This window comes from Anabrus simplex, chromosome 12 (genome assembly GCF_040414725.1).
Source record: "Anabrus simplex isolate iqAnaSimp1 chromosome 12, ASM4041472v1, whole genome shotgun sequence".
NCBI lineage: Eukaryota > Metazoa > Arthropoda > Insecta > Orthoptera > Tettigoniidae > Anabrus > Anabrus simplex.
This window is the reverse complement of record NC_090276.1, coordinates 17,849,301-17,872,260: the sequence shown is the minus strand read 5'-3', so window position 1 is coordinate 17,872,260 and position 22,960 is coordinate 17,849,301. Positions and strand designations below refer to the sequence as shown.

The 22,960-nt window shown below is 38.2% G+C and overlaps 1 protein-coding gene across 1 annotated transcript in view; it reads right to left on the bottom strand.

Moving 5' to 3' along the window:
- Positions 1-22,960, bottom strand: part of Ubc4 (ubiquitin conjugating enzyme 4) — a 69,116-nt gene that overhangs the window by 14,433 nt on the left and 31,723 nt on the right. The window contains exon 3 of the mRNA XM_067156589.2: positions 21,037-21,119. Coding sequence (XP_067012690.1) covers positions 21,037-21,119 — 83 coding nt within the window. The remainder of the gene's footprint in view (positions 1-21,036; positions 21,120-22,960) is intronic.

Below are 22,960 nucleotides of genomic sequence, written 5' to 3'. Positions count from 1 at the left end.
ATAAATTTTCCAGCTAACTCATTCTTGGTTGCCTGCGTTTCGCCCTCGTGTGCTAAGTTAGGCTCGTCAGTTGGGACTTAGCACACCACCCAAGATGCAAGGCTAGTGCATACCGTAGAGGTTCCCTATAGGAATCAACATCTACATCACAAGACGATAATTCACACGAAAGCAGTGAGCGGGTATACTCAGGTTTACTGTGTGGTAGGCCTACTGCTCAACTGATGAACAAATGACTGTCCATTAAGTTCTTTCGTATCAATATTACATAATATGATACCCTTATCCCTTTTCCCTATTGGGTTGAGTATGAAGTGAGGCACATCTTCATGGCAAGTTTTTACATTCGTATGCCTTCCTGACAACCTCATCAGAGGAATTAATGAGATGATAGCGAATGACGTGATATGAGTAAAACAGACTATATGAACGGTACTTTATATATAGACCTAAAAGTCATGTTCACCATTTATTGTCTTTTTAATTTAGAAATACTGCCTTCCAACGGAAATAGCCAGTATAACTCAAATACATTCATAAGTTTGTTAAAGAATAATGTAGAATGTTTATGTGTACAATTTATAGCTCTTTATAGCCTAGAAGTAATGTGTTCACTGCACAAAATTTGAGGTTATCGCATATTGGAACCCCCTTTATGATTTTGGCTGTAGAAGTGTGAAAAAAGGGGGTCTAATATGCAAGTAAATATGGTAGTTTAAGGTACTAGCTTACATGTAAAAAATAAGAATTGTTTAAAAAATTGCTTTACTTTTTTTTTCTATATCAAAACGGTACTTACATAAAAAAAACATGTACATAGTCTATTTGAAGTTATATACAGAGAGAAAATGAAAAGGAACACAATGACAAGACAGCTCTATGTCAAGGCAGCATATGAAGACGTGGAGATTGTTCTTTTGTCTTTTCATGTTTGCCTTTGTCTCCTCTTTCTATTGCCCCCTCTTCTTACACCGAGCGACCATTATGTTAGTCCCATTATGTATTTTGTTTGTTCCTTTTCAATATTTATAGCATATCCGATAAGTTGATGGATTTGTTCCACCAATAAAAACTGGCACAAATTGTCTTTCTTTTGTAGAAGTAACTGCACGCACGATCTTGTGGTGTACAGAGGAACTAAATACTTAAAGCTTCCTCCCCAGCAAGTTTCGTAATAATAGCTCTTATCAAAGTAGATTAGTTTCAGTTGGTTGGCACATCATAACCTATTTGTTCTACAAATCACAACATAACAATGTGCCATTTATGATCGTATAAGAACTACTACAAATATTTTAAAAGTTAACTTCGCTTCATGCGAACTCGCTTTATTTTATGCTGATGTGTAACCAATCTGATTCTCAGATATGTAAGGAAGACCTACAAAACAATGTGCTATATTTAAAACATTTGGCCGTTAGAAAGTGTTTTAGAACGTACATATTGCCACATATTTGTTTCCAATTCAGTGATCAAAATCAAGTCAAGTTCAATGGCTGGTGTTTTATCAATCTGATTCTCAGATATGATTTGGAAATGCTATCATAATTACAGTTGGCCACCAGAAATGTTTTAGAATGTATATAACATCATATTATATGTATTTCCAATTGGATTTCAGGTTATGTTAAATGGCTGATGATGTCCCAACTGTTGGGGCGAAACTAGACCCATGTGTACAAATATATATCTAATACAATAGTTTGTAAAATAAATTGGTATCAATTAGGTAGAACTGTTGCTATAGTCATTATAATAGTTCTTGTCAGTCAAGCTCTGGCAGCCGTTAAAAGCAGGTGTGTGTTTTAGTCGCCTCTAAACATTCACCAAAGCCGATTTTCGTGAGCAGCATTATGCTATAAAGTCTTGTTTGCATGAAAAAAATGCTTCGGCATCCTACGGAGATTTGAAGAGAGCTTATGAGGATTCTGTTATGTCTTGTCGAGCTTGCTTCTGATGGCATAAGGCATTCAGAGATGGCCGAGAAACTGCTGAACTGCAGGAAGGAGAAAGAGCACCTGTCACACTGGGGCTGCCATTATTCGTACTGATTAGGCAGCTCATACATATCCTTGGAATATCTGCCGGTAGTACTCTCAAACTTCTAATTCAGAATTTCCAAGTCACGTGTCTGTGCACGATAGATCGGGTAAGTTCCTTTAAGACCATGTGGTCTCAAATGACCGCACAGTTTGAAATTCCGAAGTTGGCAGCACTGTAAGACATCAGTCATGCAGTACTCAGTCTACTGTGTGTAATTTTGTCCATGAACTGTATCATTGAAGCCTTGTGATTTCTACTGTTCTAGTTACAGGTAAGAATCTGTTTTCACTCATTTTTGTATAATATTCTGAACCTGTATGTTAGCATTTGCACACCCCTGGAACATTTCGAAATGTTCATCTTTTGTGTTATAAGAGAGAAGAGTTCATAACCTTTGTTACTGACACAGTGTAATCCTCTATCCTGCACGCTGTTGCTATCTGGCGAGTAAAACATGAAACTACTACCGAGCCCTTAAGAGCGTGCAGTGGATTGTCCTGCAAGAGGGAGCAGGGTTAAAATGTCTTATTATAAGAAAAAGTCAAACCAAAAGCTTATTTTCACCGAAGCTGTTTTGAATGATTGCTGGGAATGATTGATTAAAATTTGTACCTGTTTTATTTTATCTCTTAAATGTCCACATCTTGTGGGAATTTCACCAATCAACTCTTTTTAATCTCAAATGTGTACTTACAGCTTTAAGTCTTTTCCGTAATGTTGATTCATTCACTCCAAGTGATTCAGCTATTTTTCTGGTCTCGTAACTGGCCAGCTCCATAGATAGTGACTGGACGAACAACTGTACGGTACTTCAGGCATATCGACGTTCTCTTGCCACAGCACTCCCGTTATCTCCCTCCACCACATTTATCCCTGCTCACACTTCATCATTAATGTTAGTGTTACTACATAAATGAGATCCTAAGTAACGGAAAGTATCGATCTTTGGAAGGCGAGCCACTGACTTCAATATTATAGTCACTCTGATTTGTAAGGTATTTGGTCTTCTTAATATTAAGATGAAGACCAAATCTGATGAGAGCCTCATGCCAGGCTTGAACCAGGTGTTGCAGATCATGTTCAGTGTTACTGGCAAGCATGACCTCATCAGAATAGAGTACGTTCTTTGGAACTTTGCGCTGTAGGTCTGGAGGGGTTGTGTTCATTACACGAATAAAGAATTAGAGGTGACAAGGCTGAACTTTGATGAACATCAACTTTGATTGGAAAGCTGTCTGATATACCAGCAGTACATCATACTCTACTATTGGTGTTAACATAGATAATTTGAACCCAATTAATGAGTTGTTCCGGAACTCTATGGTCTCACAATGCAAACCAAATTAGAGGGTGTGTTTATGCGGTCGAAAGCTTTCTCAAGACCAAGAAATGCAATGTGAATGGGCTTTCCTTTTTCACAATGCTTCTCAATGAGCTGTTGAGCTGCAGAGATTGCATCCGTGGTTCCAGATCTTTTAATGAAGCCACACTGATGTTGGCAGAGATACACAATGTCACGCAGTCGTTTATCAAGAACCCTTTCAAAAATTTTCATTGTGTGTGACAGGAGGCAGATTTCACGATAATTAGAGCACACTGCTGGATCACCCTTGTTATTGAAAACTGGGACAGAGAGACTTGTTGTCCAGTCTGTCGGTATGTGACCAGCATCCACAATGGCATTAACCCCTCAGCGCCGACTTCTATACGTGGTATAGACCCTCTTCTTTTCTTCCGTAGCCACTAACCTCTATATGTGATATAGACCCATACATGGTTTTGCATTTACGGCTATAGCGCGAAGAGTTTTTGAGTTATGAATAAGCAAATTGTTTTGTTTCCAAGAAGACATTTTGGGATTTATCAGTGTTGTAAAATAAGAAGTGAAGATCTTAAAATGTAGTGGTTTTTGCAAGGATAAATATTTGTTAAGCAAGTCTGAGCACTAATCTCTGTTTTTTGAAAGTCTGTTTGCTTCATTCTTTTTCACAGAATAAAATAAAGAAATTATGATCTGAGAAGTGCATCTTTTCGCGTGATGTTCTTTGCTCTATTTATGCATTGAGGGTGCGGTCTATTTATTATATTTGTCTTTATTTCTCGGCTTGTAATATTTTCATAACTCTTCATGAGCGCTCTGTGTAGACATCAGTTAGTGCTGCTTTCTGTCATACGATACGAGAACCAGTTTTGCATGGTATATATCTCGTTTGAAAGACGATGTCTCGACCTTTCATCTGAAATATGTATCGAGTTGGTTTGTTTCATCATAAATGTTATTCCCCTCATTCAGTTTCGTCCTGCTGCAGCTTCATCAGTCCGTGTGACACGTCGCGCTCAATGGTTAGCCCCAGGCGTGGTTTGACTGACAGTAACATGCTTTGTATAATTGTATAATTCAGATGAAAGTTTAGTCCGAAGTAATAGTGACAGTATGAGCAGCAGTGATAATGAAATAGGTGATGTGGCAGTTGTAAATGATGAGAGTTTAAATTTAAGAATTTCATCTTATATCCGTATTGATTGATATTGGTCTCCACCTTACACATTATGTTGCAACATAAAAACAATAGACCACAGACAACAGCACAGCCATGATGTAAAACTAACTTCACGGCTCTCAGAGGAACATTTTACGCAAACTGGATATTGTATTTCTGTCAAAAGTTCAAAGAAAATGTTCACTACACTCTTAGTTAATAAGTGACATCATTTAATGAAAAAAGCGACTACAAATTCGAATCTTTGACTACCAAGTTCATCTTGGACTTAAGCAAAGTTTTAAAGTGTTATATATATTTTTAAAAGATTCTGTTTGTTGAGTCCTCGTGTTTGTACAATTAGATTACTATTTTAATTCACCCTCCATGGGTTGTTTTGATAATGACTGCCAAGTTCTGAACTTGTGATTGAATATCTATTCAATATTTCATTATCCTTTTTACTCTTTTTTAATCATAATTGTTATAATATTTCGTGTAATGTTTATGTTTGTATGTAAGCACCTATGCTTATTTCTCACATTTTGGCTGAAGACAACGCTAAATAGCATTGAAACTAGTTCCAAGTAAACATGTTGTAACTTAACCATTATAGCATTCATTTGTATTGAAAAGGTGGACCCCTTAAGTTACCTCTCAAATGATGAAGAGAGTCTATGAGGAGGAACCAGTACTTGGAAATTTCATGTGGGAGGCTATGGATAATTATACACGTCAAAGGGAAGTTTTCAACAGTGAATTTGGATTCCTGAATTCTCTAATAATATTCAGACAAGTCACAGGGACAAACATTGAGCAGTTATCTTATTGGGTTCAGCTGGTGGAATGTTTGTTTACAAAATACTCTCACTCGGGCAGGAAACGAAATATTCAAGGCCGACGCGCATCAGATAATACAGTTCCAAGGTAACAGGAAAGACATTTTATCAGGAAATTAGCACCCAAGAGTGAGAAATCTAAACCTCAGAGATGATGAGTTCAAAACATGGCAAAATGAAGACGTCGGTGTACTGCTGCCAGGAGTGACGTGGGGGTCTGTCTCAAACACTCCTTCGAACTCTATCACACGAAACTAAATTACTAAGGTAACGTGAAACAATTATGTAATTATATGCAAGTACATAGTTCTATCATAAGGAATTCCAAATTTTGTGAATATCAGGCTACTCTTATACTTGTAGTAACGCTTTAAGGGAATCAACGTGTTTCAGTCGTGCGTAGTTGAAATCTCATACAGCCGCGGGGTAGGCAGCTCTTTAAATGGCTGCGACGCTGAGGGGTTGTTAGCCAGTTTATGCTGAACTATTTAATTCTTTGATCTTCCAAAGATCTGCTGGAAGGACATTGGGTCTAGAAGCTTTCAGGGATTCCATTTTATTAACTGCTTCTGCAGTCTCCTGTGTACTGATAGCTGGAATTGGTTCAGCAGTTGAGAGACCTTCAGGAATTGGTGGGTATGTGAATTCAATATTTGAGATCTCACTGAAGTGCTCACACAAGTGTTACAATATCTTATGTTTCTCCAAAAGTCGCCTTCCTTCTTTGTCCTTCACACGCACATGTAATGGTCTACATCTTGGGCTGTTCCTTTGCGTGCTTTAGCAAGTTATTGTATCATCTTTTCTCCCTTATTGGATCCTAACTGCTCTTACAAGTCTGAAAGTGAGCAGCTCCTTGTGGCCACAGCTTTCTTGGTTTGTCGTTGCACATTGACACACTCCTCTTGGTTCTCTGTAGTTCTTTGGCCAGCCATTTTTTTTGTATGCCTCTTTCCTCTGTTGAACCTTATGTTGCACCTCATCTGTCCAGAGCCATGTCTATAAAAGGACAACCAGACTTTGCAATGCTAAGAGTTAATTTAGCAGCACTTTTGATGGATCTGCATACATCAGTCCATTACGCTACCCCTAAAGTGGAAATATTAAGGAGACTGGAATAAATACAATGGCCGGCAGTGGCATCAAACAGAATAAATAAGCACACAATGTCATAGAAATCCAGATTAGCAAAATAGCTCAATACATAGAATCGTGTTGGCCGTGAGAAAACAAAACAAAACTAAGAAATGGGATCTGGATTATTGAAACAAGACTAGAATTTTTTTTTTAAACTCTGTTATCGGCAATCCTTATATTCAGACGCAATTGAGCCAAGAAGATAAGATAATACTACAAAACTGCGAAGAAGCTAAGGGAATGCTGATCTAGAAGCATATTAAGGATTATAGCATGCCAAATTAGCGATATCCACAGAGAAACAAGAAAAGAAAATGTGCAACTTAAAAATGGGGAATCGATCCGCACGGAGAAGAAAACTAGCAGAAAGACATGTTAGATATAAAGTAGCCCATATAAGGAGAGTAAATCTACATCGATTTCGTTAAATCACAGAACAAAGGCTTTTCCTGCACTTCTGAATTTTCATGCCAGCAACAAGCAACTTGTGTTGTAAGTCAGCAAGATTTAAAATATCACTTACAAATTATTTTGAAGCCTCCACTGGGAACAGGATGAACTGTGGTGTGAAATTAAGGACTTCACAAAGGAGTGTGACTGTAATTTACCAAGAATTACAGTGAAGAAGAAATCAAAATGGATGTCATATGGAACAATACAAATAACTAAAAGTGGAATGGAAACTAAAATTTGAACTCATGTCAATGGTGAATAGAGTTTCAGAGAAGTGTAAGACTACATAAAGAAGAGTACTGTAACAATACCTGTACTGATTTCAAACTGGATCACAAAAAAGGCAATATGAGAAAGGTATTTCAGTATACATCCAGTTTGAGAAAAACAGTTTTGATCTAGGCTAGCAATAGTCAAGGATGCCAATGATCAGTTAATAAATGATGAATCAGGGATATAACATATGGAAAGAGCAAATTGAGGACTTGTACAAACAAGATGTACATGATGATAGTCCAGTGGAAGAGGTTAAATTTGATCTGGAAGCAGGAAGATTAAGTACAACCAAGTAAGTTGGCCGTGCGGTTAGGGTCGCGCAGCTGTGAACTTGCATTCACGAGATAGTGGGTTCAAACCCCACCGTTGGCAGCCTTGAAGATGGTTTTCTGTGGTTTCCCATTTTTGTACAAAGCAAATGCTGGAGCTGTACCTTAATTAAGGCCACAGCCACTTCCTTCCCAATCCTAGCCCTTTCCTATACCATCATCGCCATAAGACCTATCTGTGTCAGTGCAATGTAAAAAAAAATTAAGGTCTGTTGTTATATCATACATACATACATACATACATACATACATTATCATTATAGACTGTTATGCCTTTCAGCGTTCAGACTGCAAGTCCCTGAGAATTTACTAAAAGTCGCTACAATCCTCGATTTGCAACTAGTGTTGTGGCCTCATTTAGTTCTATACCTCTTATCTTTAAATCGTTAGAAACAGAGTCTAACCATCGTCGTCTTGGTCTCCCTCTCTTACCCTCCATAACAGAGTCCATTATTCTCCTAGGTAACCTATCCTCCTCCATTCGCCTCACATCACCCCACCACCGAAGCCGGTTTATGCGTACAGCTTCATCCATCGAGTTCATTCCTAAATTAGCCTTTATCTCCTCATTCCGGGTACCCTCCTGCCATTGTTCCCACCTGTTTGTACCAGCAATCATTCTCGCTACTTTCATGTCTGTTACTTCTAATTTATGAATAAGATATCCTGAGTCCACCCAGCTTTCGCTCCCGTAAAGCAAAGTTGGTCTGAAAACAGATCGATGTAAAGATAGTTTCGTCTGGGAGCTGACTTCCTTCTTACAGAATACTGCTGATCGCAACTGCGAGCTAACTGCATTAAACCAAAAGGCCTCTAGGATTATTGGAATTCCAGCTGAAATATGGCAGCTGCAGAAGAAGTTTTGGTCAAAGTTTTAACAGCATTATGTCAGCAGATTTGGAAAACTGCAACATGAAACCACTGATTGGAAACTATTACTGTTGATAATCTTAACCATGATAGGTTAAAATGATTGCATGATCCGTATTGACTAGTTTTAATGTAGTATAGAAAGATTTAAAATAGTTATATTTGAATCAGCCTTGTCAATACACTTATTCACGGAAGAAAAAAATTATTTATTCAACCGAACATGTTTCAGGAATTCAACCATTCCCTTCATCAGTGGTCAGATCAAAGAATAAAACATAACACAATATTTCTGTACTACATGGAAACTATTACATGCTCCTACACAAGAAAAGATCTGTTGGACTGCACGAACTACCATACAACCGTGCTAATTTCACATGCTAGTAAGATGGTGTTAAAGATCATACTGTAAACAAGGATTAGAACCTTACATGGAGCATGAACTGTCTCGAAACTCAAGTTGGTTTTTTAGGAGAGGCAGAGGAACCAACAATATCATTAGTGATATGCATTGGATGGTAGAGAGAACAAAGGAATACCAGAAATAGCTCTATATGTGCTTTACTGATTATAAGAAAGCCTTTGATGGTGTAAATCAGAGGAAGACGTGGGATGTTTCTAGACGGGTGGGTAAATCTGAACATTTCTCTGTCGTGATGCATAACCTGTATCTGCAATACGAGGCCACAGTTAGAACTGAGCATGGTGATAAATATTGGTTTTCAGTTGGTAAGTTGGGGTAAGTAAGGAATGTATACTCTCTCCTTATCTGTTCAACCTATATGAACCGAGCTCAATAGCTGCAGTCGTTTAAGTGCGGCCAGTATCCAGTATTCTGGAGATAGTGGGTTCGAACCCCAATGTCGGCAGCCCTGAAGATGGTTTTCTGTGGTTTCCCATTTTCACACCAGGCAAATGCTGGGGCTGTACCTTAATTAAGGCCACGACAGCTTCCTTCCCAGTCCTAGCCCTTTCCTGTCCCATCGTCGCCATAAGACCTATCTGTGTCAGTGCGACGTAAAGCCAATAGCAACTTATATGCTGAATACATCATGAGAGAAGCTGGAACATGAGACCTTCCGTGGATTTAGGGTTGATGTAGATGACACCACTCTGATAGCTGAAAATAAGGATGACCTGGAGGCCCTTATTCTGAAAGTGATGGAGCAAAGTGAGAAGATGGGACTCCATTTAAATATTGGTAAGATTCCTACAAATGGTACACCTTTATTAAGATATGTGATGAAGTCATGGAAGTGGTAACTTTTGTTTGCTGGGTTCAACTATAAGTAATAATGGCTCTAGCAATTCAGATATCCATTGACGATTAGCACTTGGCAGGGCAGCATTTCAAGGCCTACATAACATCTTCAGGTCATTAGATGTTTCTGTGCATACTAAAGCTAGAATGGTTAAGACATTAGTCTTTCCTATAGTAACACATGGATGCGAAAGGTGGACCGTAAAAAAGCACAACAGAAAGTGCATTGATGCATTTGTGCTATGGTGTTAGAGAAGTATTTTGCGTATACCTTGGACAGTCAGGACAACGAACAAGTGGGTCATTCAGAACATCAAACCAGTTGTATCTCTTGAGGCATTTCTTACAAGGTTACAGCTATCTTATTTTGGGCATACTATGAGGCAGTCTGAATTCTTAGAAAAGGAAATCGTGCTTTAAACGATGGAAGGGGCTCAAAGATGAGGATGGCTGGGATCAAGATGGATAGATATCATCAAACTTGCAATGGATATGTCCTTGCAAGATCTGAAAAGCCTTGTAGAAAACAGAAACATCTGGAGGAACTACACCCATGCAGTCACCAGGAGTCACCGTCAACTTGATGGCACCTAGTCAAGTTTTGGAGGTACTGTATTTATACTCATATCACACCACCCTGTTCATCATGCAGTCCTAATTTTGATATGGAATTAAGAGAAAAAAATAATTCTCACAAATATCTTGCATAGGAATACTTGCATACAGTTCAAAATCTAGCAGTTTCCCCAGAGAAAAACAGATATTTTATAACTGTTAGGTTCTGTCATTTGCCGAAACTAATTTTGAGTAAATAAATTTATAAACTACCAGCAAGAAAACATGGTAACAGTATTAAATCTGAAAAAGAAACAACTTAATACTTAACCCTAATTCCTCAAAGTAAAGTTCTGTGTTTTGTCTCTACTACTCGTATTTTAAAATGTGAATTTATATCGTAGCTGACCTATATTCATCTTTCATGATTTTGTAGATTGCGTTTGGTTTTAAATGATGTTTTTAGGCTATACACGTTTACAGCAAGCTATACTAAAGCAAATAAAAGCATGTGCAATTTAAGACAAATTATTTAGCATTTTTATTAACATCATTGCTATCGTTATTGCATACCGATTGGTTTTGTTAATAATTTCACTGAACTAATTAATGGTAAAAAGCAACTGAAAAACTCTAATTCAGTTTCTGGTTTCATACCTCGCATTTGTTTGTAGGCTGAAACCGCTGTAAGCGGTGATTTCTTCAAATCGGGATCTGTTGATTTATAAATTGTGCCCGCCGTCAGCATCAGATGCGACAGATGCGACTGCCACCCTCGAAAATCTCCGTATTATAGACCCACATATTAGGTTCACATTGGATTCGGAAAAGAGGGCACAATTAATTTTTTAGATTTCATAATCAATAGACTTCCTTCATCTCTTACGTTCAACATTTTTAGAATGCCCACATAGACAAATGTTACCATAAGACAGGATTTGGTACATGCACAAGCCCAAGAGAGAGCTGCATACATTAGTCTAGCCGACCATCGCCAGTTCACTTATAGACATTGTCAAATGCTATTAGGGTACAAGGAAGAAGTAGAGGTGCGAAAATACTGTGGTTTTGTGGGTTACCTGACATTTACAACATAGAACAGTAAACTATCATGGCGACCATGGTTGTTTACTATTGCTCAAGCTTTCGTGTGCGTGATTGGACAGCTGACGTCTACAATGCCTTCTAAATAATAGATTTTTGATTAACTGTCAAATAGTATCTGGATTATACAAAGTTTTACGCTGAACCAAAAAGTGGCAAATACAGTATAGCATTGTGTATTTTGTCGGCTAAGAGATGGCAGACGAGCGGTGGGTGATACAATGTCATGTCAGGGTTAATACAGCGCTCTCAACAAACGTTTTAGCATATTATGAATTTATGCCATATAGTCAAGATACCTCAAAAAGGTTTACAGCATGCACTGTAGGCTAATGTCTGAAACAGACAGTGATGCTAAATCCAGATCACGTTTGATAGGAGGCATTTGTCGTGTTGGTCAGTGTAATGGCATCGCTTCTAATTAAATTAAAAATTAAGAATAAAATATTTCCACCTTTTCAATACAAAATCAAGTAATGTGGGTTACAACAGGGAAGAAACATTACTTGATTTTGTACTGAAAAGGTGGAAATATTTTACTCTTAATTTTTAATTTAATTGAAATCACAGTTAAATACGGACCATTCAAAAAATGAAATTCATTTCCCTTAATCACTTTTAATGTCGCACAAAACTAATGGTGTACCACGCTGTAGTCATCTCTACGCTTCTCTATGGCTATGAAAAATGGACCTTATATCTTTAAATTTTTATTTGCAAATTTGAAATACAAGATTTTAAGGACATACTAAAGTTGATAATTGATAATAATGACTGTCTGCAAGAAAGTAATTTATAAGCAAGATGGATTAGCAATGGGGTCTCCGGCTTCAGAGATTCTAGCTGGAATTCATTTGGAATTTTTAGAGGACACTGTAATAGATGACGTAAAAAAATTCAGTAATATACATTATTGGTCTAGGTATGTAGATGATACATTCGTAGTGTTGGATGAGCGGGAAACAGATGCGACTGCCACCCTCGAAAATCTCCGTATTATAGACCCACATATTAGGTTCACATTGGATTCGGAAAAGAGGGCCATAATCAATAGACTTCCTTCATCTCTTACGTTCAACATTTTTAGAATGCCCACATAGACAAATGTTACCATAAGACAGGATTTGGTACATGCACAAGCCCAAAAGAGAGCTGCATACATTAGTCTAGTAGATCGCGCCTTCAGGATCCCAATGTCAAAAGCAGATTTGAACAAGGAATTGAACACCATCTGCTCTATATCTTATTCTAACGGCTATGAAAGAGCCTTGATCGAATGTATAATCAATAAGACTAGACATCAGCTGCAAACCACGCTATGTAAAGGCAAACCTAGTCGTAATTCTTACTCAACTTCCACATTTAATAATAATATCTATAAGGTCACTGACATTTTAAATAAGAATAAAGTTAATGTATCCTTTCGTACAGATAACAGGAGTAGTGAGGTGCTACATAATTCAACCTCTATAAATAAATCCAATCCTTATCTCAAGTCAGGAGTGTCAGTCAGTGTAAAGACTGTGGCTGCACCTATCTCGGGCAAACGGGGCGCAACTTCAAGACAAGATATGCTGAACATGTTAATGCCGTGAGGTATAATAGATTCTCTGCGGTAGGACAACATGTTCATGAACTAAAACACAATTTCACAAGTACAGAGCAAGATATTCAGATACTAGAGACTTTACTTAAAGGTTCGTTATTGGATGCTACTGAAGTCTGTTATATATACTTAGACGAGTATTTCAATTCAAATCTTAATCTAAACAATATATCCGAGAGACAAAGTTTTCTCTGATTTCCTCATAGCATTTCTTTAAAATGTTCAAATTCCAGACAAGAGTTTAATTTTATGCATTATGCGCAACATGTTTTCTCAATATTCGTTTCGTTGGCCACGCCTCCCATATCCCCTCCATGCCCTTCTTCTGCCTACCCCTATCGCCCCTCCCTTGTCCCGTCCAGATATGCTTACCTGACTCGAGCTGTTCATTGCTCATTGCACTTCATTTGCACTACGTTCAGCCTACGGCCGTTTGGGGAGAGTCTTTTAAACACTTATATTATTGAGTAGGACCTTATAACTTTTTGCTTAGATTTATTATTAGCGTTTTTAAAATTATTAACAGGTTCCACATTTGAACTGGGAAACGCAGCTCCTCTTTACATCTTAAGGATCTTTTTACGTTTTCCACCTCAAAGGCCTTTAGACATAGAAGAATATCGTCAAACTCAAATCTTATTCAGCTGTTTTTATTCATGTTTATTTTAAGAAGGCTCCAAGTGAGCAATGCAGTTTAAGAACTATAATTGAACTAATGTACAGAGTTTTTTAAAATACAAGCTATTTTATTATTGTAGTTTGCAAACCAAATATTTTGAACTAAGTACTGTATGTCCACAAGGACATGAATCATTTTGATAACTGTTACTCAATATCCAGTATATTTGACTCGCAAATCTTCAACTTGCTGGAAAAGAAAGAATAGTTAAACATTACAATTCAAAAGTTTTATCATGTGTCGTCGTTTTACGGTAGACTTCATAGGGTTTTTATCTTATGTAAATAGGTTAATATTTATCATGAGATTTATATAACTGCCTGGTTTCCCAAGTTCTTTGTACTGCTGAGTATGACGCAAAAATGCGTCGAAACTGGTCCTGAATAAATTTAGAATGTTGTAATTACATCTAGACAACATTATTATTGTATTGAATAGGTGGACCCTATAAAGTTTAATCAATGAAGCGAGCTATTATCCAGGAAATTTGTGAACTCGGAAACGAGTAACTGCCGCAGCCGCTGATAGACAGCACACGCTGAACCGAGGCGAACATGGCAAGAGTACTCATTTCTGTTACTGACCACATCAAAATTGTGACAATGTTTCACAGAGGACGGCAATAGGTTGGAGTGAGGCAGAGTGATGACTTTATTTTAGAGTTTGGAAAAAGTTCAGGGAGACAGTAATGGTTCTGATCCACAACAGACAGGATGTCCACACAAAACAATTTGCAGGAGGGATTGGTATTTGTTGCTTTCACCATCTCATAAGCCCACTGCTACTGCCACCTTGATTGCCGGGATCCTCAGGAGGGCCACCGGAGTGAATGTGTCAGATCAAACAGTGTGGAAAAGGCTGCACAATGGAGAAATTATATTAAGGATGTATTTGCCAAAAGTTCATCTTAAACGACAACATAAAACAGCCCGTGCACAGCGGGCAACAACTTATAACCCATGGCATCAGGAACAGTGTAAGTATACGATCTTTGCTGATGATGTCACTATAAGCTTGCACTTATACAGCAGGAGCATTAGGGTCCTGAGATGATCTGGTGAGAGGCAGAACGAAATCTTCATCCTGAGAGCACCATCAGCAGCAAGGGGGTTCTGACAAGTTTTATGGTGGGATCATGTTTGGTTGATGTACACCCTCATTTCCTATCCAGAATAATATGCCTGATCTGGTATGCAAGGACAATATCCTCCAACCTGTAGTTACAGGATTAGCTGCCATAGTAAGCGAGGGCTTCACGCTAGTAGATGATAATGCTAATGCCCATCAAGCCAGAAGGGTCAGTCTGTCCCTTCAGATGCACGGCATACACCTAATGGTGTGACTGGCATATTCTGAGGATATTAACTGTGCTGAACATCCATGGTGTGAACTGAAGAGAACAACTGCCCACTCCTGTAATCCTCCACGTAACATTCAGCAACTGCTGGGCCGAGTGGCTCAGATGATTGAGGCGCTGCCCTTCTGACCCCAACTTGGCAGGTTCAATCCTGGCTCAGTCCAGCAGTATTTGAAGGTGCTCAAATACGTCAACCTTGCGTCGGTAGATTTAGTGGCATGTAAAAGAACTCAAGTGGGACTAAATTCCAGCACCTCAGCGTCTCCGTAAACCGTAAAAGTAGTTAGTGGGATAGTGGGACTAAATTCCGGCTCCTCGGCGTCTCCGTAAACCATAAAAGTAGTTAGTGGGATGTAAAGCAAATACCATTATTAACATTCAGCAACTAACTGGAACTGTTATCCAGAAATGGAATAATCTGCCCAATTAAGTTGGATTCTTTGGTGCAGAGCATGTCTCATTGTGTTCAAGCAAGTCTCAGGGACTGAGGGGCCCCTAATGTTAAAAGATGAAACAAAATAGAAATGGTAGTTTAAAAGTTAAAATTTACTCAGCAACATGGATTAAAAAATGATGAAAATCGAAATTAGCTTTCAACCTATTAGGTCGTGTTCCGTACATATAGTACGTGTTAAAGAGATATAAAGGGCCCCATTTTCGTTCTGTACCTTACATCTCTTCAACCTATTAGGTTGAAAGTTAATTTTGATTACAATGTGGTTATAAAAATTCAATATTCATGACGAAAATGATTATGAATTTAAAATAGTCAGAGGATCTAATTTTAAGTCTTATTTATCTATAAAATGATTAAAACATAAATTAAAATGTAATAATAAGATGAGGCACTGATTTAAAAGTAAAATCATGTACATTATTCAAGTTAAAAGTAAAACTTATTAAAATATACAAAAATAGATAAAAGCATAGTCAAAAGAATAAAGCAAAAACACTACAATCAAAACAATAAGAACAAATACCTAAAATAAAAATTTCACTGTGCAAACCTGCCAGGTCTGTGCAACCCGTAACCAGAATATGCAAAACTTTGTTTGTGAAACTGCATGATGGTTGGGTATCCCATGGCCTAAAGTTTTAATCTAGAGGGATTAAATTTGCACCGAAACATGGTAATAGCACTGCAGGCTGAGAATTCAATGTGAAGGAGTTTAGTGTATTCTGACTGATAAGAGAAGTTTGGATTTGAAAATACATGTAAATCAAGAAAATTTAAGGGGATAAAAAGTTGAAAGTTCCCAAAACTCAAAAATGAACTGTTTCAGTAAATAGAATGTTGAAGTTGTGATGGATATGGTGTTTCACATGAAATGCTACATTTTAAGATGTGTGAGATAGCAATGAAGCCAATTATTAGTTGTAGCGAACCGTGGAAGTTACTTTTGGAAATTCTGTCAGTTTTCATTACTTTATTTTCCAAATTTCCCGCATGTATCTCGCAACAAAATTTTAAAACTTTGATATTCAGAAGAAAATCTTTAGTATCAGGGGACAAAACCTTAAGGTTGGTGAATGCTTCAGATAGTCAGGAAGTGAAATAATGCAAGATGCAAGGTTTGGTAAGGAGATCAGCAGAAGGGCACAAGTGGGAAATATCTTCTATAAGAATGTAAGGAAATTGGTGTGGAGCAGCGCAGCTCATATGAAATGTAAAGTAGTACAAGATGTATTATACCCCTAAATTAACTTATGTATCAGACACTGACAGCAAGAGATGAGAGTAAAATTCAGACCAGTGAGATGAAGTTCCTGAGAAAAAAAAAAAAAAAAAAAAAAAAAAAAAAAAAAAAAAAAAAAAGAGAGAGAGAGAGAGAGAGAGAGAGAGAGAGAGAGAGAGAGAGAGAGAGAGAGAGAGAGAGTGTGTGTGTGTGTGTGTGTGTGTGTGTGTGTGTGAGTAAGAAATGTTGAGGCCAGAAAAAAATATAGGGGTAGAAAAACTGAGTGACAGGATGGAGGAGAATAAATTAAGATTGTTTGGACATGTTATGAGGTCAGAGGAGGGAAGGATACCAAAACAAGTGTTGGAGGCTAAGATAGAGGGAAAGAATGAAAGAGAGAGGCCCAGAGCAAGATAAACTCTGTCAAGAACAATATAAGAAAAAGAAGAATGGAATACAATTACTCAAGAGGAGTGGTGGAAGGAGAAGCAACGGTGGAGAAGTATCAACACTCCGACCTGGAAGGAGCTGGACAAGGGGAAATGAAAATGATGATGATGATGATGATGATTATTCAGAAGAAGAAAAAGTGTACGTAAACATGGAATATCAAGATGCAGTATGTTGAATTACTCCTGAAAAGTATGCAGCCACATTAGAAACCAGAAGATATCTACTACACAAAGTAGATTTGTTCATTTTTTTCTCGGTTCATGGTAAAAAAATTACTTCCATACAATGTGGAACCATTAAACTTCTTTCTTTACTAAGCTACCCAAAGCTACCCCATTCCTTTAACAGTGGTTGATGGAGGCGAGGTTACAACCCAAACAACATTTTTGTCACAGAACACATTGCTCAACAAACCAATAAACAAATTGCAGATCCATTTCCGAGAACATAGCATCGAGCTCTTATATGTACCGTACAGGCAGTTGTTAAACCAGAGAAAGTTATGTTTAAAAGACAGTTCAACTTCAAAAAAGCTCAGTGGAATACTTTCTCTCAAAATCTGGATGATGAAGTAGCAAAAATCAAGCATGATCCAGTAAATTACCTAGATTTTGTGGAATTAGTAAAAAGCATCTCCCATAAACACATCCCTAGGGGTTGTAGAACAATGTACATACCTGGACTTGATAAGGACTCAAAAAAACCTCCTTAATAAATATGAACAGCTATTTGAAATTGATCCCTTCACAGAGGATACAATACAAACAGGAGAGCACCTCCTCGAAGCTATATCAACATCAAGAAAAGAAAAATGGTGTAACCTTCTCCAAAGTTTGGATATGAAACACTCAAGTCGACAAGCCTGGAAATTACTTAAAAAATATTAACGGTGATCCTACAGTCCCGCCCTGTGAGTTGAGTAAAGTTACTCCTGATCAAATAGCCCATCAACTATTGCTGAATGGCAAAACCACGAGAAGATCCAGAGAAATAAAAATCCAACGGTATGAAGAGGAGAATGACCACCGTGGCACACCATTCACAGAAAAAGAACTGAGAACTGGCATCAAATATATGAAAAATAACAAAGCTGCCGGCTTGCATGACATAAGATCACAGCAAATAAAACATTTTGACCCCATAACTATCAACAGGTTTTGAAACTGATGAACGCGTGTGACTAGAATGTTGATTCCAAAGATCTGGCGCAAAGCAAAAGTTGTGGCCTTGCTTAAACCAGGAAAAGAGCCAAATGACCCCCAAAACTTCAGACACGTATCTCTTCTCCGTCATCTTTTCAAAATTCTGGAGAGGATGATACTGAATCGTATTTCTGATTCTATCGACAGAAAGATTATAAGGGAACAATCAGGTTTCAGACCGGAAAAGTCAAGTTCTGGTCAGATACTTAATCTAACCCAGCATATCGAGGATGGATATGAGAGGAAACAAATAACAAGAGTTGCTTTTATTGATCTCATGGCTGCTTATGATACAGTGAATCATAAGAGAATGACAACCGGGCGAGTTGGCCGTGCGCGTAGAGGCGCGCGGCTGTGCGCTTGCATCCGGGAGATAGTAGGTTCGAATCCCACTATCGGCAGCCCTGAAGACGGTTTTCCGTGGTTTCCCATTTTCACACCAGGCAAATGCTGGGGCTGTACCTTAATTAAGGCCACGGCCGCTTCCTTCCAACTCCTAGGCCTTTCCTATCCCATCGTCGCCACAAGACCTATCTGTGTCGGTGCGACGTAAAACCCCTAGCAAAAAAAAAAAGAGAATGACAAGGAAGCTGTATTCAACAACCAGAGACTATCGACTGACACAGTTTATTCATTGTCTGCTCCAGAACAAACTGTTTTTTGTCACTCTGAAGGACAAGAAAAGCCGATGGAGATGTCAAAAGAATGGCCTTCCCCAAGGAAGTGTGTTGGCTCCAATATTATATAACATCTATACCAACGATCAGCCACTTAACACCAGAACCAGGGCTTTCATCTATGCAGATGACACAGCTCTTGCTGCTCAAGGAGTGACATTTGAAGAAGTAGAATTAAAACTGACATCTGCTCTTGAAGAACTAGCTGTCTACTATAATGAGAACCACCTGAAAACCAAGCCGGAGAAAACTCAGGTATGTGCATTCCATCTACGCAAGAAGGAAGCAAGAAAGGAGTTGAATGTAACCTGGAAAGGACACAAATTACACCATTGTGATCAACCCAAATATCTAGGGGTAAAGTTGGACCGTGCCCTAACTTACAAACAGCACTGTATAGATACCAAACAAAAGGTATGCAGCAGGAATAATCTCATTCGCAAACTCACACACACAACATGGGGAGCACAGCCTAATGTCCTGCGTACATCTGCCCTTGCCCTGTGTTTCTCTGCTGCAGAGTATGCTGCTCCAGTCTGGAGGAATTCCGCTCATACAAATCAAGTGGATGTTGCCCTCCATGAGACAGGTCGCACTGTTACAGGCTGCTTATGACCAACTCCTGTTAATAAGATCTTTCCACTTATGGGAGTAGCACCTCCAGATGTTAGGAGACAAGTTGCAGCAGAGATTGAGAAGAAGCAGCAAGAAACAGATCCAAGACATCCAATGTTTGGATTTCATGCCCACCCATCAAGACTGAAATTGAGGAAGAGCTTCCTACAAACAACAACGTCAATCCCATCATCAGCCGAATCTCGGAGAAAGGAACTCTAGAGAAGGAAGTCGCCTGTAAGGTTATGGGACGTGAAAGAGAAGCCAGCTGTAGGACATCATTCTCAGTATGGATATTGGAAGACACTTAACAGATTAAGATCTGGAGTGACACGTTGTAAAACCAACCTGAAAAGGTGGGGGTATGGTGATCAAGATTTGTGCGAGTGTGGTGAAAAGCAAGATCATGGACACCTTCTCATCTGTAGAAATCTGCCTAAACCATGTAGTATGAAGGATTTGGTAGAAGCCAATGAATGTGCCATCTCGACAGTTGAATACTGGAAAAACAAAGTGTAAATAGAGTAGTTGTAAATATATTGTAGTGATTTTGGACACGTATAAATAAATAAATAAATAAATAAATAAATAAATAAGCTACAAAAAAATAATACTCATTTGCAGAAAATTTGGTAACATTTTTCAAGAAAATAAACTTGAAAATACACAAAGTTGTGCTTGTTTCTCTCCAACTCTGAATATTAGTCTCTTCCACTGGCATTCTAGGTATAAGCTGATGTTAAGAAGGATAAGACTGCAGTATAAGTAGCGAACTGTGTTGTTATTATTTAACAATTTGCTTTACATTGAGCTGATATGGTGACGGAGTAGGAAAGGACTTTTTTTTTTTTTTTTTTTTTTTTTTTGCTAGTTGCTTAACGTCGCACCGACGCAGATAGGTCTTATGGCGATGATGGGAAGGAAAGGCCTAGGAATGGGAAGGAAGCGGCCGTGGCCTTATTTATGGTACAGCCCCAGCATTTGCCTGGTGTGAAAATGGGAAACCATGGAAAACCATCTCCAGGGCTGCCGACAGTGGGGTTCGAACCCACTATCTCCCAGATGCGAGCTCACAGCTGCGTGCTCCTAACCGCACGGTCAACTCGCCCGGTGGGAAAGGGCTAGGTGAGGGAAAGAAGTGACTGTGGCCTTAAGGTACAGCCTCAGCATTTGCCTGGTGTGAAAATGGGAAACTACGGAAAACCATCTTCAGGGCTGCCGACAGTGGGGTTCAAACCCACTATCTCCTGAATACAAGCTGGCAATTACGTGAACCAAACCATGCAGCCACTCGCTCGGTGGAACTGTGTTAGCAGAATATCCTATGAGAACTGCATACCAGAGAGACCAGCACCATGAATTTTAGTACATCTTTCTTAGACGGAGGAGGAAAAGAAGAAAAATAAAAGAAAATAACTTACCACTGGTCTTTTAATATATCCAGGCATATTGCTCCCGTTACTGAAGAAATATTTGGATGCCAGATTTTTGTGATGAACCGAACCTGTAAAATAGGGTATTATAAATAGAAAGCATTTGAAAACCCCTCACCATTTTTCTCATGATATGAAACGGTACCTTCTTTAAGAGCTTGCAATACAGTAAACACCAGCAAGATCCCTCAGAGGTAAACTATATTTATTTTTCTCCTCTCCTTGCTTCTAGAGCACAAAACATACAACATAAATTGTGTATCATAAGCACCAGTAATGACTATTAGCAACTATCTTCAACTGAATGATGATGATTAATACAGCTGAATCTGCCCTAACGGACACCCTTATCCAGCAGACACCTCTCCATGGACAGCAGACCTCGCCATTAATCTCGTCCACTTGTCTGAAGCGGACACTTTCTTTGCACAGGGCTTTATCTTAAAATCATTCTGAAAACATACGGGAATTCCTTTTGAAAGTTTGCACTATTTCGTGTCCACAGCAAACAGAAAGATACACAGGAATGCTGAAGTAGCCGTGAAGTTAATTATTCTGTACAGGGCTCTTTCCAAACCTTTCATTAGGGTCTTTTTTTTGGTTCAAATTGGTGTGCATTCTGAGATTTGTAGTTGCCCGGGAATGCTACCATTGACTGTTTATTCACAACTTACCAAGGGATTTTCTAGCATATCTTGCATCATTCTATTCATAACTCATATTGTCACTGATAAGGTCGAGGTCAGGCAGCCCAGTTAAACTTTACAAGGAAGAGACTTACATGTCCTGATTGTTGAGGGAGAAATACCATAGCATTTAAATTGCCCAGTAAAATAACAAAAATAATTTAGTGCAAAAGGATTTTCACTGAGAAAAGCTCTCTGAAAAATTAAACTACGGGAAAAAACAATTGTGAAAAATAAAAATGATACTTTGAGTGGGAGGAAAATAGGAATGAAAAGAAAGTGGGAGTCAGTTTTCGCAGAAGTGAACATTGCGGTATATAAGTGATTTAAATGTGTTCGTGCAAAGAAACTGTTGTATAACATTTTTTTAAAGTGATTTAATTACTGAGCTATGATAATAAAAGTCCTGGGCATCAAAGTAAAGCAAAAGTCAAACTACAATAATCTGAAAGGATCTTTACAATTGGAAGAGAAGTCCACCCAGGAGATCCCATATCGCCTAAGTACTGAACTATCAACTGGAGAAAAAGGAACATCAATATCGCATACAAAACTGATGATGATAATACTAAGACAATTTTCAATTCAGATAAAATTGAGAATAAATGTACATTTAATAAGTAGGAATTTACAGAGTGATATGCCAAACATGTAGGCAGCGATACACAGGACAGTCTGGAAGAAGTTTGGCTGTAAGGTACACAGAGCATGTTAATGCGGTCGAACTTAGAAGATATTCAGCAATGGGAGAGCATATGGTTGAAAACAATAATCAATTTACAGACATTTCTAATGACATGGAATTAATACATTCAGCTAAAAGGGGAAAATTCATAAATGTTTTTGAAAGTTTAAAAATTTATCTTGCTCAAACTCTGAATCAAGTTTGAATGAAAGAAGTACAGATGAAAATCCATTGTATAAGTTAGCATTTAATCATTTAACGAAGAAAAGAAAATGACTTGAAAATGTTGCCAACTCACGTACGCTCCTCAATCTAATAATTACTAATAATACCAACCGAATCCTAACTCGTGGACAAATGACCATTCCCGGTCTCTCCTGACATATAGTAATTCTAAATTCCCATGGAGGGAATTAGATATTTTTCCACCAATAGAGCATATCAAAAATTCTGACTCTCCTGACATGACAGGGTTTATGCTGCGTATTACTTGAAGTGCCCTAAATTCAAGCCAAAATTAATTACATATAGAGATTTTAAA